The 17,625-nt window shown below is 44.6% G+C and overlaps 1 protein-coding gene across 1 annotated transcript in view; it reads right to left on the reverse strand.

Moving 5' to 3' along the window:
• Window positions 1–17,372, reverse strand: part of LOC146079464 (uncharacterized) — a 63,909-nt gene extending 46,537 nt beyond the window's left edge. The window contains exon 1 of the mRNA XM_083186238.1: window positions 17,300–17,372. Coding sequence (XP_083042364.1) covers window positions 17,300–17,317 — 18 coding nt within the window. The 5' untranslated portion in view covers window positions 17,318–17,372. The remainder of the gene's footprint in view (window positions 1–17,299) is intronic.
• Between the last annotated feature and the right edge of the window lie 253 nt (window positions 17,373–17,625).

Raw genomic sequence — 17,625 nt, forward strand, 5'->3', positions numbered from 1 at the left:
ATTGGCTGTTCAATGTGAACAGCCATTCGCAGCGTTTTCCTGTGTTACCGGCGAATCAGACGCTCGGTAACACAGGTGTCAATCACCGCCGGGTGTGAGGGGGCATGAGGGGGTCATCGGTGACGACGACACCTCACCCCACCTGCCCCCAAGGCTGTGATTGGTCCGTCGGACCGACGGACCAATCACAGCCAAGGCGCGCCATTTAAACTAACGGTGACTGCGCTGCAGACGCCATTCCGGTCTGGAATTGCGTGCAGAGCGGTCACCGGCCACTCTCTCATGATATACATACCTGAACCTTGCCTGATACTTACCTGATCACCGCTGATCACCGCTGGTAGCGTGCTGCCAGCAGTTGGATGCTTCCTGGATCTTGTGACTTCCTGTGTCCTGCTGCTGCAGTGTCATAGAGTCACAGATCGTGAGAGATAGTGACAGAGAGTGATAGAGAGTGATAGAGAGTGCTATATTTTGTGTCTGCTGCACCCCTTTTGTGCTGATCAGTATATCTGTGCTGATCAGCAGCTTTTTTTTTTTTTTTTTTTTTTATATATATACCTGTCAGTTGCACCAAAGGTTGTGCTGCCTGTGCAACTGACTGCTGCCCCCCCTTTTGTGCTGATCAGTTTAAATTAATTAACTGATCAGCAACTTTTTGGGGGTCCAGGTTTTTTTTTTTATATATACCCTGTCAGGTTGCACCCACAGTTGTCTGTCTGCTGCCCCTCACTGCTAATCAGTGTCGCATCACTGCATCACTGATCTGCAGTTTTTTTTGGGGGGGGGGATTGCAGTGGGGTTTTGTTTTTACACCCACGTTGCTTTTGTGGGTGCTTTTGTGGGTGCTTTTGTGGGTGTCCTGTGGCCGCTGATCAGTGACATACATCACTGAACAACATTTTTGGCACAGGGTTGATATTTTTTTTCTGCAGTTTTTTTAAATTGTTTTTTTTTTGGAGAGTGCTGTGGTATTTTTTTTTTTTAAATTGTTTTTACACCTGTTGCCTTTGAGCGCTGTTCAGTGACGGACGTTACTGACCAACATCTGTGCTCAATTTTTGGCGCAGGACCTTTTTTTTTTTTTTTTTTTTTACCCCTTCAATTTTTTTTTTTTTTATTGGGATCAAATTCCTGTATAAAGTATTTTTTTTTCTGCACTACATACACACTACACACTACATACCCCCCGTGTTGAAATAAAGTTTGTACCCCCCCAACACTATACACGTGTTGAAACATTACACTTACAGAAACACAAAAATAAAAATGTCATCCCAAATGTCATCCCAAATGTCATCCCAGTCATCCAGAAGAATGTATTCAGCGGAGGAGGCATATGCCATGCTTGCCTCTGACTCTGACACAGCCAGTGATGCAAGCGGGGAATTTGAAGGATTCGTCTTAAGCTCCTCTTCCTCCTCTAGTGATGAGGGACCCCCTCAAAGACGCCCCCGTAGAGCAGCTGAGACCCCCCCCCAAATGATTGATCCCGTATGGACCCCACCACCAGACAATTTTGAGCCCCAGGTTCCTGAGTTTTTGGCCATCCCAGGAATCCAATTTGATTCAACAGGTCTCAGAGAAATTGACTTTTTCAAATTATTTTTCTCTGATGATTTTATAAATTTAATGGTGGACCAAAGTAATTTATATGCCCAGCAGTTTATTGCTCAAAACCCCACGTCATCATTTGCTAGGTGGACCCCTGTAGATGCAGTAGAGATGATGACGTTTTGGGGTCTGGTGTTACATATGGGCATAGTAAAAAAGCCAGAAATTAGGCAATATTGGAGTAAAGATGTTCTGTACAGCACCCCACTTTACCGTATGGCCATGACTCGGACTCGTTTTGAGATAATCCTTAAATTTTTACATTACACCGATAATGCACAGTGCCCACCCAGAGATGATCCCACCTTTGACCGGCTATTCAAAGTCAGGCCGGTCATTGATCATTTCAGTGCCAAATTTGCAGAGATGTACATCCCTGAAAAATTTATTTGTATCGACGAGTCCCTTATACATTTTAAAGGAAGGGTTAAATTCCGCCAGTACCTTCCCAGTAAGAGGGCAAGGTATGGCATAAAAATGTATAAACTGTGTGAAAGCACCTCAGGGTACACCCACAGGTTTAGGGTATATGAAGGGAAGGATTCAAGAATTGAACCGCCAGAATGCCCCCCCTCCCTCGTAGGTGTTAGTGGAAAAATTGTCTGGGATTTAGTGCACCCCTTCCTGGATAAAGGTTATCACCTCTATGTGGATAACTTTTACACTAGCATCCCCCTGTTTAAGGCCCTTGGTTCAAGAGGTACAGCAGCTTGCGGTACTGTGCGCAAGAACCAAAGAGGCCTCCCAAAAACGCACGTTGCCCAATTACTGAGAAGGGGTGAAAGCAGGGGAATATGCACCGAAAATATGTTGTTGGTCAAATATAAGAACAAGAGGGATGTCCTTATACTGACAACAATTCATGGAGACAGTACCACCTCCATCCCTGTACGAGGTACCAGTACCCACACCTCAAAACCTAATTGTATCCTAGATTACAATAAGTACATGGGCGGAGTGGATCTTTCAGATCAGGTACTGAAGCCGTACAGTCCCCTGCGGAAAACAAAAATCTGGTACAAGAAGCTGGCCGTGTATATCATCCAGATGGCACTGTATAACGCTTACGTGCTATTCCGTTCTACCAGCCAGAGGGGGACATTTATGCACTTTCAAGAGGAAGTCATAAAGGGCCTAATATTTGGGAACCAGCAGGCAGAGGGCCCCAGTACTTCTAGTACTGGCCCCCGTATTGTACCAGGGCAGCATTTTCCTAACGAAATCCCCTCCACTGCAAGAAAGGGCAGGACACAAAAAAGGTGCAAAGTTTGCTATAAAAAGGGAATAAGAAAGGATACTATTTTCCACTGTGAAACTTGCCCCGACAAACCCGGCCTATGTATAAAGGAGTGTTTTAAAATATACCACACATCTATGGATTATTAGGTTCATCATTTCACCGTGCTTCAGGGGTCTTGCTAATGCCACATAGCACCCACCATTCATTCCACCAGAATCTGAGCTGCAAAATCCAAAAATCACTCCTTCCCTTCTGAGTCCTGCCATGCACCCAACTGGTATTTTTTGGTCACATATGAGGCATTGCCATACTCGGGAGAAATTGGGGCACAGATTTTGGGGTGCTTTGTCTCCTTCATTCCTTGTGAAAATGAAAAATTTTGAGCCAGAACTGCATTTTTGTGTAAAAAATGTAATTTTTCATTTGCACAGCCCAGTTGTATCAAAATTGGTGAAACCCCTGGGGGTTTGAAATGTACACTATACCCCTAGATGAATTCCCTGAGGGGTGTAGTTTGCAAAAGGGGGTCACTTGTGGGGGGGTTCTACTGTATTGGTGCTTTGGGGGTCTTGCTAATGCGACATAGCACCCACCAACATTCCACCAGAATCTGTGCTGCAAAATCCAAATATCACTCCTTCCCTTCTGAGTCTTGCCATTTTTTGGTCACACATGAGGCATTGCCGTACTCGGGAGAAATTGGGGCACAGATTTTGGGGTGCTTTGTCTCCTTCATTCCTTGTGAAAATGAAAAATTTTGAGCCAGAACTGCATTTTTGTGTAAAAAATTTAATTTTTCATTTTCACTGCCCAGTTGTACCACAATTGGTGAAACCCCTGGGGGTTTGAAATGTACACTATACCCCTAGATGAATTCCCTGAGGGGTGTAGTTTGCAAAATGGGGTCACTTGTGGGGGGGTTCCACTGTATTGGTGCTTCGGGGGTCTTGCTAATGCGACATAGCACCCACCAACATTCCACCAGAATCTGAGCTGCAAAATCCAAAAATCACTCCTTCCCTTCTGAGTCCTGCCATGTACCCAAATGGTATTTTTTGGTCACATGTGAGGCATTGCCGTACTCGGGAGAAATTGGGGCACAGATTTTGGGGTGCTTTGTCTCCTTCATTCCTTGTGAAAATGAAAAATTTTGAGCCAGAACTGCATTTTTGTGTAAAAAATGTAATTTTTCATTTGCACAGCCCAGTTGTATCAAAATTGGTGAAACCCCTGGGGGTTTGAAATGTACACTATACCCCTAGATGAATTCCCTGAGGGGTGTAGTTTGCAAAATGGGGTCACTTGTGGGGGGGTTCCACTGTATTGGTGCTTCGGGGGTCTTGCTAATGCGACATAGCACCCACCAACATTCCACCAGAATCTGAGCTGCAAAATCCAAAAATCACTCCTTCCCTTCTGAGTCCTGCCATGCACCCAAATGGTATTTTTTGGTCACATGTGAGGCATTGCCGTACTCGGGAGAAATTGGGGCACAGATTTTGGGGTGCTTTGTCTCCTTCATTCCTTGTGAAAATGAAAAATTTTGAGCCAGAACTGCATTTTTGTGTAAAAAATGTAATTTTTCATTTGCACAGCCCAGTTGTATCAAAATTGGTGAAACCCCTGGGGGTTTGAAATGTACACTATACCCCTAGATGAATTCCCTGAGGGGTGTAGTTTGCAAAATGGGGTCACTTGTGGGGGGGTTCCACTGTATTGGTGCTTCGGGGGTCTTGCTAATGCGACATAGCACCCACCAACATTCCACCAGAATCTGAGCTGCAAAATCCAAAAATCACTCCTTCCCTTCTGAGTCCTGCCATGCACCCAAATGGTATTTTTTGGTCACATGTGAGGCATTGCCGTACTCGGGAGAAATTGGGGCACAGATTTTGGGGTGCTTTGTCTCCTTCATTCCTTGTGAAAATGAAAAATTTGGAGCCAGAACTGCATTTTTGTGTAAAAAAATGTAATTTTTCATTTCCACAGCCCAGTTGTATCAAAATTGGTGAAACCCCTGGGGGTTTGAAATGTACACTATACCCCTAGATGAATTCCCTGAGGGGTGTAGTTTGCAAAATGGGGTCACTTGTGGGGGGGTTCCACTGTATTGGTGCTTCGGGGGTCTTGCTAATGCGACATAGCACCCACCAACATTCCACCAGAATCTGAGCTGCAAAATCCAAAAATCACTCCTTCCCTTCTGAGTCCTGCCATGCACCCAAATGGTATTTTTTGGTCACATGTGAGGCATTGCCGTACTCGGGAGAAATTGGGGCACAGATTTTGGGGTGCTTTGTCTCCTTCATTCTTTTTTTTAAAGCATAAAAACTGCTAAAATCTCAGATTTTTTGTGTTTTTTTTGCTCCTACGCTATTAACCTCGATAACATTCATTTCCACACGTTTCCAGTCTATTCTGAACACCTCACAATATCGTTTTTAGGGCAAAAGTTTGCACCGAGGTAGCTGGATAACTATGCTATGCCACACAAGTGTGTAGCACAAACACATGGTTCATCTAGGAGTGGCACTGCAGCGGCAGACAGGATGGCAGTTTGAAAACCTAGGCCCCAAAAAGACCCCTATCTGGCTTGATCATATTTACCACCAGCCGAGGAGCAGTGGGCTATTCGGCAGCCTTCGGCAGGCAGTGGCAGAGTGGCACACAGTTATGTATGTGTTATCTGTGCTTAAGGCACAGTGCCTCCATTAACAACACTGCAGAATGGCTTCCTGGAGACACCTGTAACACCCTATCTAAGGCAGTAGATGCACTAGCAGAGAGGTATTATATGTACGGAGGTGGAATGGAATGGAACCTACTGACCAGAAAAAAAACAGTCGACGACCAGCCGAGGAGCAGTGGGCGATTCATGCAGCACTGAGTTGTTCTTCGATAATGTATCTGTTTTTGTCACTTTAATACCCAATAAGACCCCTATCTGGCTTGATCGTGTTTACCACCAGCCGAGGTGCAGTGGGCGATTGATGCAGCAATGCAATAGCTACAAAGGAGTGGAACCTTCTGACCAGATATAACCAGGCGACAACCAGCCGAGGAGCAGTGGACGATTCGTGCAGCAATGCAATAGCTGCAAAGGAGTGGAACCTTCTGGCTACAGTCTACGACCAACCGAGGAGCAGTGGGCAATTGGTGCAGCACTGAGTTGTTCTGCGAGTATGTATCTGTTTTTGTCAGCTTAATATCCAATAAGACCACTATCTGGCTTGATCGTGTTTACCTCCAGCCGAGGAGCAGTGGGTGATTCGGCAGCCTTTGGCAAGCAGTGGCAGAATGGCACACAGTCATGTATGTGTTATCTGTGCTTAAGGTACAGTGCCTCCATTAACAACACTGCAGAATGGCTTCCCGGAGACACTTACAGTATAACACCCTATCTAAGGCAGTAGATGCACCAGCAGAGAGGTATTATATGTACAGAAGTAGAATAGAATGGAACCTATTGACCAGACATAACCAGGCAATGACCAGCTGAGGAGCAGTGGGCGACTCGGCAGCCTTCGGCAGGCAGTGGCAGAATGGCACACAGTCATGTATGTGTTATCTGTGCTTAAGGTACAGTGCCTCCATTAACAACACTGCAGAATGGCTTCCCGGAGACACCTGTAACACCCTATCTAAGGCAGTAGATGCACCAGCAGAGAGGTATTATATGCACAGCAGTAGAATGGAATGGAACCTACTGACCAGACATAACCAGGCGACGACCAGCCGAGGAGCAGTGGGCAATTTGTGCAGCAATCAAAGACTCAGCAGTGGGATTGGACAGCTCTGTGATTATTACTAATTGAGCGCAAACAGTTGTATGTGATTAAAGACGAGTCCACTTATCTCACATATCAATGACTCTCAGCAGTGGGATTAATGAATGGTGATGTAAGATGGAATTGTCCTTGGGCCCTCCCACCTACCCTTATGTTGTGGAAATAGGACATGCACACTTTAACAAACCAAATATTTCAGCGACAGGGCCTACAAAACTGTGGCTGAAATGATTGGTTTGTTTGGGCCCCCACACAAAAAAAAACAATTCATATCTCCCTGTATAAACTGGCTCTACAGAGACAAGATGTCATCGTCACTCGTCATCCTCCTCCTCTGATTCCTCGCCCCCTTCAGTGTGTCCTTCCTCACAGATTATCAATTCCTCCCCACTGGACTCCACAATCACAGGTCCCGTCATACTCTCTGGAGGCAATTCCTGGTCTTCATTGAATAATTGATAATTCATTTTTATACATAAACATCATCTTCTCCACATTTTGCGGAAGCAACCTCCTTCGCTGCTCACTGACCAGGTTCCCCGCTGCACTAAAAACTCTTTAGGAGTACACACTGGAGGGGGGACAACTCAGGTAAAATAGAGCCAGTTTGTACAGGGGCTTCCAAAACTGCCTTTTTTTCCTGCCAGTACAGGTAAGGACTGTCTGACATGTCTACTTGGATGTTCTCACCAAAGTAATCCTCCATAATTTTTTCAATGGTGACAGCATCCAATGCAGCAATAGTAAACATGTCAGCAATAGTTGGCAGGTCCTTTAGTCCAGACCAGATGTCCAAACTCCCTCCTCCCTGCCCTGCATCCCCGCCAGCAGGTTGTGTGGGAAATCGCAGCTGTTTACTCGCAGCCACAGGTGTGGGAGAAAATGAAGGAGGAGCTGTAGCCCTGTCACGGTCCCCTTCAGACGACAATCTCCTGACCAGCAGGTCTTTGCACCTTGTAGACTTGTGTCTGCCGGAAACAGAGAGACAACATACGCTTTAGACCGAGGAGCAAGCACGGTGGCCAGAATGTATTCCTCTGACTTTAACAGACTGACCACCCTCGTATCCTGGCAAAGCATACGGAGGGCTTCATCCACAAGAGCTACATGCTTTGTGGAATTGCAACGCTTTAGCTCCTCCTTCACTTTCTCCAGCTGCTTCTACAACAGCCTGACTCAAGCTGGCAGTGTCGGAACTGACTTCACGTGTGGCAAGTTCAAACGGCTAGAGAACCTTGCACAACATGGAAATCAGCCTCCACTGCATTTGAGTCAGGTGCAGCCCCGCTCCTCTGACTATGTCGTAGGTGGCAGTGTAGGCTTGAATGGCCTTTTGCTGCTCCTCCATCCTCTGCAGCATATAGAGGGTGGAGTTCCAGCGCATCATCACCTCTTGTTTAAGCTGATGGCAGGGCAGGTTGTGGAGTTTTTGCTGCCACTCCAGGCCTTCGGCAGGCAATGGCAGAATGCTGAAAGTGTCCGCAAATTCTGCGGGCCACCGCAAGCATCTCCTGCACACTCCTGTCACTTCTGATGAAATGCTGCACCACCAAATTTATTGTGCGGGCAAAACATGGCACGTGCTGGAAATTGCCCATGTGTAATGCCTGACAACGCCAGTTACAAATTGGCCCGTTATAACGCACCAGACAATCAGCCCATAACTGTTGTTTTTCAAACTCGATATGCAACTTGACATTAAGAAGCTGATTGGCTGGTGCATTATCACGGGCCATTTTATCACTTTACCAGGCTTCGTACATCTGCCCCCAAAGTACCAGTCAATCAGCTCCTAACTGCAATATTACAGGCTGTATTTGAAAATTGATTGGTTGGTAGCTTATCACTCTCAACTTTATCTCTCTCCAAGGCTTAGTACATCTGCCCCTAAGTCACTGGCTTATTATAAGAACTGACAAGTTATGCATCTGAGTCACACTGTGCATGTGCCGCAATTGATTATGGATGGCGGTAGCATTGGGCCGTAAAGTGATTAGCAGTCAGGGCCAAATGTAATAAGGTGAATCAAAAAGTGAGAGATTTTGGGAGAGTTTTCCCATTTTCAAGCGACAATCAATTACATGGCAAAATCAACCTTGTCTTTCAGTGTAAATGATTGGCGCTTTAAAAAATGAGAAGACTCTCCGTATATATCTCTTTTTCTGATTCTCACACCCTATTACACTTGGCCTTCAGTGTGCATTTCTGGGAGGTAAATGGGTGATGGGAGGGTGTCTAATGAAATGTAGGCATGTCACAAGTGTTTTAGGGCATGCCACAGCCAATGACTGCATCAGTGTACACAGTTGCAATAGCCCAGAGGGCTTCGTTCTGATGGGGCGCAGGGTTGCTCAGAGCTTTGATGGTGTGACTGATGCTCTATCCTTTAATGGAAGCAGCGGATTAAAGACACCACCTGTGGTCATCTCTGAACAAATCCCTGCGTCATTAGCATATACGAAGACTCAGTTGCACCGTGTCCACCTCCGAATCAGGACAATAGTCTGTTGCTTAGCATATCAATTTCGAAAGGGGGCATGCCCACGCCCCTTTTCCCATGACCACGCCCCCTTTCCAAATTGGTATGAGCAATACTAACCACTATATCACTGTAAGCATAGGAAAGGGGGTCATGACCATGCCCCTTTTCCAATGGCCATGCCCCCGTTCCAAATCGGTGTAAGCAATACTAACCACTATATCACTGCACTGCCCACATTACAATGCAGTTTGCAATAGGCTAAACTGCATTTTAAATGAGGCAAAACAGAAAAAATAACCAGACCTTGGTATTCAAAACTGGCCTCATACATAATTGGGAGAAATGAAATGGAAAACAGAAATCATCGTCCAAGCAGGTCTCCTCCTACTAAGTGCAGGATGTTTCATCTGCTTGTTTCTTTTTGTATGAGAAAAGCAATCTACAGTACAGAATGCAGCTGGAGTGTTCCACCCAGGAGTGGAGTATACACAGTGGAATTACTCCCTCCATTAGCCACACATTACCAGAGTATGGTTGTCATGTGGGACAAACTAAGGTTTAGTGCCAAAGAGCAACATCTAAAAATGAGATATCTTATACAGAATATCTCCTATGTATAACAGGGAATGATATACAGAACAGGTGTAACACTGCAACTTCTGGGAGAAGACGCCTGCTTATGTGACAGGACTGACGCAGAGATGGCTGCTTTGCCATGGGTTGTGCAGTTGTGCAATGCTTTCTGTACTGTGCCTGCATCTGAGTCCTGCTGGGAAACACTGAGAACTGGTATTTCAGTGAGCATATCTGGGTGATAACAGGAAGAAGGCTCTTCAGAAGCAGGCGTGTAGCATACAGTGACTGCAACCAAATATAGATGGACAGACATACCCAGATGGACATTCTGTACCCACTGAGGAGATATATTTGTCTTGCTGCAGTCCTGCTCCATAATTATATCCTAACTTATGAGGTATAGAATTGTAAAAAACAATGGTTCCTCTTCCACATTCTGTGTTACTGGGTATTGATATGTTGATACTTTTGACTTTATGGCATCTGTCATACAGGACTATAAAACACAAGCAACCCGCCCGGCTTCGCACGGGAAGCACTAATTATCTATAGCCAGATGACTTCTGGTGGATGGATGGGGGCGGTCATGTGACGAAGTTTTAGCAGATATCTATAGGTACAGTGCCTTGCTACGCCCAAGAAAAACACATGTATTTAAGGCAAATGGGAAATTATATTTATTTTATTAATTCATCTTAAGGCCAGCGGATAGATAATGTTTTTCTTTTTTTTATTTGGAGTAAAAGCATACATTTTTCGGTGTGCCAACTCGGAAGCAAGTCATTCATGTGAAAACATGAATTTTCCAAATTTAAGCCAGCAACAGTCAACGATTTGCCTTGTGCTTTGTTGATGTTAATAGCAAAGGCAAGACGCAAAGGGAACTGGAGCCGCTTGAATTTGAATGGTAAATCATTGGAAATCATCGATATGCGTGGAATCAGTACGTCTTCACCTTGGAATTTGCCACCGATGGTTGTTAAATTTGGTGACAATTTTTTAATGGTCAATCTGCCGAAGTTTTGCACAACTTTGGTGAAAATTGGCAAATTTAAAAAAAAAAAATTCTGTTGATCCGACGATCGCTACCAAACTTCACAGGATCACCTGCTGGTCTAATCTGAAGATTGCCTGAAAATTTCATCAAAATCGGTCACGCCTTTTGGAGTCCATAGGGAACTCACACATACACACATAGATTTTTACATATATATAGATGTCATACACACAGGGCCGGCGCCACCACTAGGCAGCTTCAGGCATTTGCCTAGGGCCACTGGAGGGCGGTAGTGAGCTGCGGGAAGAGCAGCAACAGCAGCAGGAAAGCTCCCTCAGAGGAGAGCAGGAGGAAGGAAGCTGGCAGCTGCATCTGCCAAGCACTTATTCCAGGTATTCGGTGAATAGCTTCCTGCTGCTTGATGTCCATACAGCTTATAATGGTATTCCTGCAGTTAGTGTTTAAATGTAGGGCTGTGTATATACCATACATACAAACAAACTAAATCAACACTATTCTGGGACCATCATCATAATGGAATTATGTTCATTTAATTACTTTCTTTATATACATTACATTTTAAAATGCATACATGAAAAGTTATGTGGGATTGCTGCTTTATCCTAAGAGAAGCATCCTGCTATGTTGACCAATTACAGTATGCTTCTGCTTGTTTAATATGACAGCAGCCATTGCCTGCAGCAATAATAGGAGGTGAGTTTGGGGTGCACACTAGAAAGCTTAGTACTAACGGAGAAAGGGCCTGATTCAGCTTGGATTGCATATGATAATCTGCTCGCAGCAGGTTATCCATATGCAAACCTTAGTAATGCAAATGCAGGAGGAGGTGCAGTAAGCAGCGAAACGCGTTAGTGTTTTACCCACTTATTATTATTGTTTATTTATATGGCACCACAAGGGTTCCGCAGAACCTAACAATACATAAATGAGCAAAAAATAAAGAAAGAATTACATTACAGGACAATTTAGGACATGTACATGGTAAATAAGGATACTTATCTACTCATACTCATGTCATACTTATCTACCACTACTGCACTTCGCTTGGCCCAGTATCTGGATATTTACCTGAATTCATATTTATTCCATCTGGACCCACCGTGCTTCAACAGAGAACTCACCAGAATCCCAATCCATCCATACTGATCTTTTGGACTATCCTTCCATTGGTGAAGGTCATTTGATAACTACACTATGCCTGAACTATTCATTTAGAATAAGGAGTGTACTAACTCTAGTCTTCTAATTTAAGGTCCAGTCGAGATACATATATCGTAACAGGAAAATGCTTTTACAGATATTGTGGATAGAAGTGGATATATGGAGCGTGATTTTATGTCTTAACTGATTTACCATTTTGGGTGCTATTAAATAGTTTTTCAGACAATCCTACCTACTAGATTTTATTTGCCTACAGTGCCGCTAATTGTTCTTTGTAAATTGTATTTCCTATGGGATTAACTATTCCCTACCTCTAGCAGCTGCTTGTAGAAAACCTACTCAGAAAAGTGCCCAGAAAAGTGTCCAGAAAAGGGTCCAAGGTCTTTCCAATGGTAGTTCTTCTGGTCCTGAACACCAGATAGGCTGCTCATGTTTTGTAGTGGGCACTATAGTGGGTTCCCCAAGGATGGAACATTCCGTTTCCAAAGTTGTGCAAACATTCAACATGTCTCGATCTACAGTACAGCATCACCTCTATAAAAGAAATACGGGAATACCTCATGGAAGACATTACCACCCACTGTGGGCAGCACAGAGGTCAAACATTAGTGCTTACTGATCCTGTTCAGCAGCGACTATTCAACATTGTCTGTGGTGACAGATAAGCAACACTGGCAAAGCGCAACGGAATATGCTGCGCTATATAAGAAACTGTTAATAAATAAATAACACTGGCACAAATCACAATCACATTCAATGTATGAGGTACCAAGATGCATATCCAGCAGGTCAGTGCACTGTTCTTTAGCTTCTGTGGTATATGGGAGCAGAAGATCCACCAGCGTGCCCCTGTTAAAACTCCAACACTAAACAGCGCATTTGACCTCATGACGTTGCTAATTGAAACCTGGTGGACTGGCAACATGTGGCTTTATCACATTGGGTGTGGCACAGACCCCATGAGGTCATGGTTCCATAATGGGATGGGATGTGTTCACATGGCATAAGTTGGGTCCCCTGGTCCATCTGAACATGTCATTAACCATAACCACAATGTTGCATTGCTTGATGTCAATTTTCAGCCCTTCATGGACTTCATGTACCACCATAATGATGGAATATTCCAGCAGAATAATTCACAGTGTCATTGGTCCCAAGCTATCCAGAATTGGTTTGAGGAGTATTGTGGGGCGTTCCAACAAATGATGTGGCCATGATCCGACATGAACCCGATAAAGCATGTATGGGACATGGTAGAGAGGTACATTGGCACCAAGATTCTGCACCAACAATTATCAGGGAGCTGTGGGAAGCTATCCAGATGGCATAGGTCAACATCTCTCCAAGGACTTGCATTCATTGTTGCCATGCTGCACTTTGCCAGGCTAGAGGGGTTCTATACACAGTGCCATAACTAGAAGTCTTAGTGTCCATGGCAAAGTAAATGGCTTGGCACTGCCTCCACACACACCCTCCAGAAACAAAACGTACTAATTAAATGCTTCCTAATGCAATATTATTATTGGATCCCAAGATTTTTACCTTAAATATTTTTTCAAACTTTTCCAATACACAGGGGCTGCAAACTAAAATCCTCACAAACTCCCATTGTGACCCATGTTCATGTAACACACATTCTGTAATTGAATAGTAAAAAGTTCCAATCATGGATTTTCTAGCTGCATTAAACAATTTTGATCCAACTTGCGGCTAATTAAATTGGCCTCATAAATTTGATTGACAAAAGTTTCCTGGAAATGTGAAGTGAAGGGCTGGGGGCTGCTGACTGCCTAGCTTGCCATAACATTTAATGACTGATCTATGAAATACATTTTAGAAGGCTTTTTAACCCCTTCCTGACAGAGCCAGTTTTTGCGTTCCTGACAGAGCCCTTTTTTTCAAATCTGACATGTATCACTTAAGTGGGGATAACTTTTTTTTGCTTTTACTTATCCCAGTGATTTTGAGATTGTTTTTTCGTGACACATTGTACTTCAAATTAGTGGTAAATTTGGGTCGATACAGTCTGTGTTTTTTTGTGAAAAATACCAAAATGTCGTGAAAAAATGGAAAATTTTGCAATTTCCAAAATGTCAAATTTTCTGCTTGTGAGACAAATAAACATACCACTCAAAATAGTTAATAACTAACAAAGACCATATGTCTACTTTATGTTGCAATCATTATTTCAACCTCCTTTTCATTTTTTTGGACACTAGGAGGCTTCAAATATGAATAGCAAATTCTCAAATTTTCAAGAAAATTTTAAACTCTGATTTTTTTAGGGACCAGGTCAGTTATGATGTGACTTTGAGTGACTTGTATGTGAGACACCCCCATAAATGATGCCATTTCAAAAACTGCACCCCTCACAGTATTCAAAACAGCATTTTGGAAGTTTGTTAACCCTTTAGGTGTTTCACAGGAATTAAAACAAAGTGTAGGTGAAATTTCAAAATTTCATTTTTTTTGCAGATTTGCAATTTTAATACATTTTTCTAAGGAACACAGTACATTTTACTAGAGAAATGTGACTAAAAATTGATTCCCCCAATTCTTTGGTTTTCATAAATATCCTATATGTGGCCCTAGTGTGCACGGTGACCAAACCACAGGCTTCATAATAGAAGGAGCACCTACTTGATTTTGGAGCCTCCTTTTTATGAGATTATTTTTTAGGCACAATGTAGGTTTCTAGGCACCATAAGATGCTAAAAGTTAGGTACCCCCCCACAAGTGACCCCATTTTGCAAACTACACCCTTCAGGGAATTCATCTAGGGGTATAGTGTACATTTCAAACCCCCAGGGGTTTCACCAATTGTGGTACAACTGGGCAGTGAAAATGAAAAAAATTAATTTTTCATTTTCACAGCTCAGTTGTATCAAAATTGGTGAAACCCCGGGGGGTTTGAAATGTACACTATACCCCTTGATGAATTCCCTGAAGGGTGTAGTTTGCAAAATGGGGTCACTTGTGGGGGGGTTCCACTGTATGGGTGTTTCGGGGGTCATTCAACCAGAATCTGTGCTGCAAAATCCAAAAATCACTCCTTCCCTTCTGAGTCCTGCCATGCACCCAACTGGTATTTTTTGGTCACACATGAGGCATTGCCGTACTCGGGAGAAATTGGGGCACAGATTTTGGGGTGCTTTGTCTCCTTCATTCCTTGTGAAAATGAAAAATTTTGAGCCAGATCTGCATTTTTGTGTAAAAAAATGTAATTTTTTACAGAAAAATGCTGTTCTGGCTCAAAATTTTTTATTTTCACAAGGAATGAAGGAGACAAAGCACCCCAAAATCTGTGCCCCAATTTCTCCCGAGTACGGCAATGCCTCACGTGTGACCAAAAAATACCAGTTGGGTGCATGGCAGGACTCAGAAGGGAAGGAGTGATTTTTGGTGGTGGAATGAATGGTGGGTGCTATGTCGCATTAGCAAGACCCCCGAAGCACCAATACAGTGGAACCCCCCCACAAGTGACCCCATTTTTGTCACCAGCTTTGGGAGGGGGGCTGGCGCTACGGCTGGCAGGGGGGTGGAAGGGGTGCTGGCGCTGCGGCAGCCGGGTGGGTGGGAGGGAGGGGGGCTGCCGGGTGGGAGGGGGGGGGGGCTGGCGATCGGTGGTAATCGGTGCGGTAAATACAGATGGGGCAGGTCCCATCCTTGCTGGCGGGTCGCCAGAACGTACGCGCTGGCGACCCGCCAGCAGCCTCGCCAGCGAGAAAACTGAGACGCGCGTGCGTCTCACGCGCACGCGCGTCTCAGTCTCCGTCGCTAGCGCGACGGAAACCCTGTCCGTCTCCGCCTCAGGGAGACGGACAGGGTTAGGGGGGGGTTAGGGGGGGAGCAGGCAGGCGGCGGGGACCCCGGGTTACCGCCGGCAAGCCGGCGGGGACCCGGGGAAACTTATGGAAGCGCCGTCGGAAGGGGACGCGCGCGCCTCTCGTGCGCGCGCGTCCCCTTCTCACGATCGCCATGGCGCTGGCGGGGGATGGCGGCTGGCGACGCCAGCGCCATCTCCTGCCAAGATGGGAAAAGACCCATCTGTACACACACACACACACACACACACACACATATATATATATATATATATGTGTGTATATATATATATATATATATATATACATATATATACACACACATATATATATATATATGTGTGTAATATATATATATATATATAATATATATATAAATATATTTTTTCAGTGCATATATTTTTTACTTTTCCTGCAGCTTGATGCTGCTGCTGCTGCTGCGGGGGGGAGGAGGGGGGAGGAGGGGGGAGGAGGTCAGCGCTGCGTGCGCTTCAGACGCTCCGGGGGAGCCGGGGGAGCTGCTGCTGCTGCCGGGTGAGTGCCCGGCGGGTTGGAGGGGGGGCTGCACATCGGAGGTGATCGGTGCTGTACTTGACAGCACCGATCACCACCGATCCCTGTGTTACCGAGCGGCTTAGCCGCCGGTAACACAGGAAACGCTGTGAATGGCTGTTCAGATTTGAACAGCCAATCACAGCGATCGCCGACCGGGGGGGGCACCCCTGCCCCCCCTGGGCGGCGAGGGGGGATGTCTGCTGTCAGGGACAGCAGACATCACCTAACTGTCACTGCGTCTCTAGACGCAGTGACAGTTAGAAACCATGACGTACATTTATGCCATGTGTCGGGAAGTACTTCCCGACCATGACGTAAATGTACGTCAAATGTCGGGAAGGGGTTAACACTCCTGCAGCCAACTGATAGACAATGTGAGGCTACTAAACAAATCATATGACACACTGTGTATGTCCCAATTTGTATGCCCCACACTTTATTTCCCAATTAATATTATAAAACAGAATTGCAGGACTATCTAGCAGTTAGTGCTGATATCACAATGGCTGTATTGCAGGTCTACCCAGCAGTAAGTGCTGACATCACAAAGGCAAAATTGATGTACTATCCAGCAGTAACTTCTGACATTGCAATGGCTCTATTGCTGAGCTATCAAGCTGAATCTGCTGACATCACAGTGGCCCTATTACTGGACTACCTAGCGGTAACTGCTGACATCAAAATGGCCCTATTGCTGGACGATCCAGCAGTAAATGCTGACATCACAATGGATATATTGCTGGACTACTCAGCAGTATCTGATAGACATACCTAATTTATATTATTTTATTCACACTCTGTACGTCTCTGTGTGTAATGTGAAATATAGTGAGTCTCTCATTCCTTTCTATATCCTATTATTACATGGCTTCCTCCCTCTTAGCACTACACAGATTATTTAATGCATAGTATAAGTGTTTCTCTTCATTGTTTTTCCTCTCCTTGCTCTTGTCTTTGGTATGGCATGTGTGTGAAATAATTTTATAGTATTAAACAGTAAGCTTTCTATAATAAAATAAAAATAGCAAATAGAACACCTACTTTTATTTCTGTAATCATCTGGTCGGCTTCGGCAGTCAGCCTTGGCTGGTTGCTTGTAGCTCTTCTTGCCTGTTTCCTTGTGCAATCTTGTTAAGTAATATGATTTTATATCTGCGATTCGATCAATATCTCCAGTGGGAATAAAGCACAATCCTCTAGCATCAGTACCCAGCTAAGAATACTCAAGATGGCCATACACTAAGACACGCGGACAACTCAGAGAAGTTGTCCGCAATCCCCCGTTAAGTCACCCGGTACTTTTCCAGGTGGCAGGATTATTTGCGATTTATTGTATGCAGGCCTTTTGCATGCAATATATTGTATGC

Source organism: Crinia signifera, chromosome 5 (genome assembly GCF_055691185.1).
Source record: "Crinia signifera chromosome 5, ASM5569118v1, whole genome shotgun sequence".
In the NCBI taxonomy this organism is placed as follows: Eukaryota; Metazoa; Chordata; class Amphibia; order Anura; family Myobatrachidae; genus Crinia; species Crinia signifera.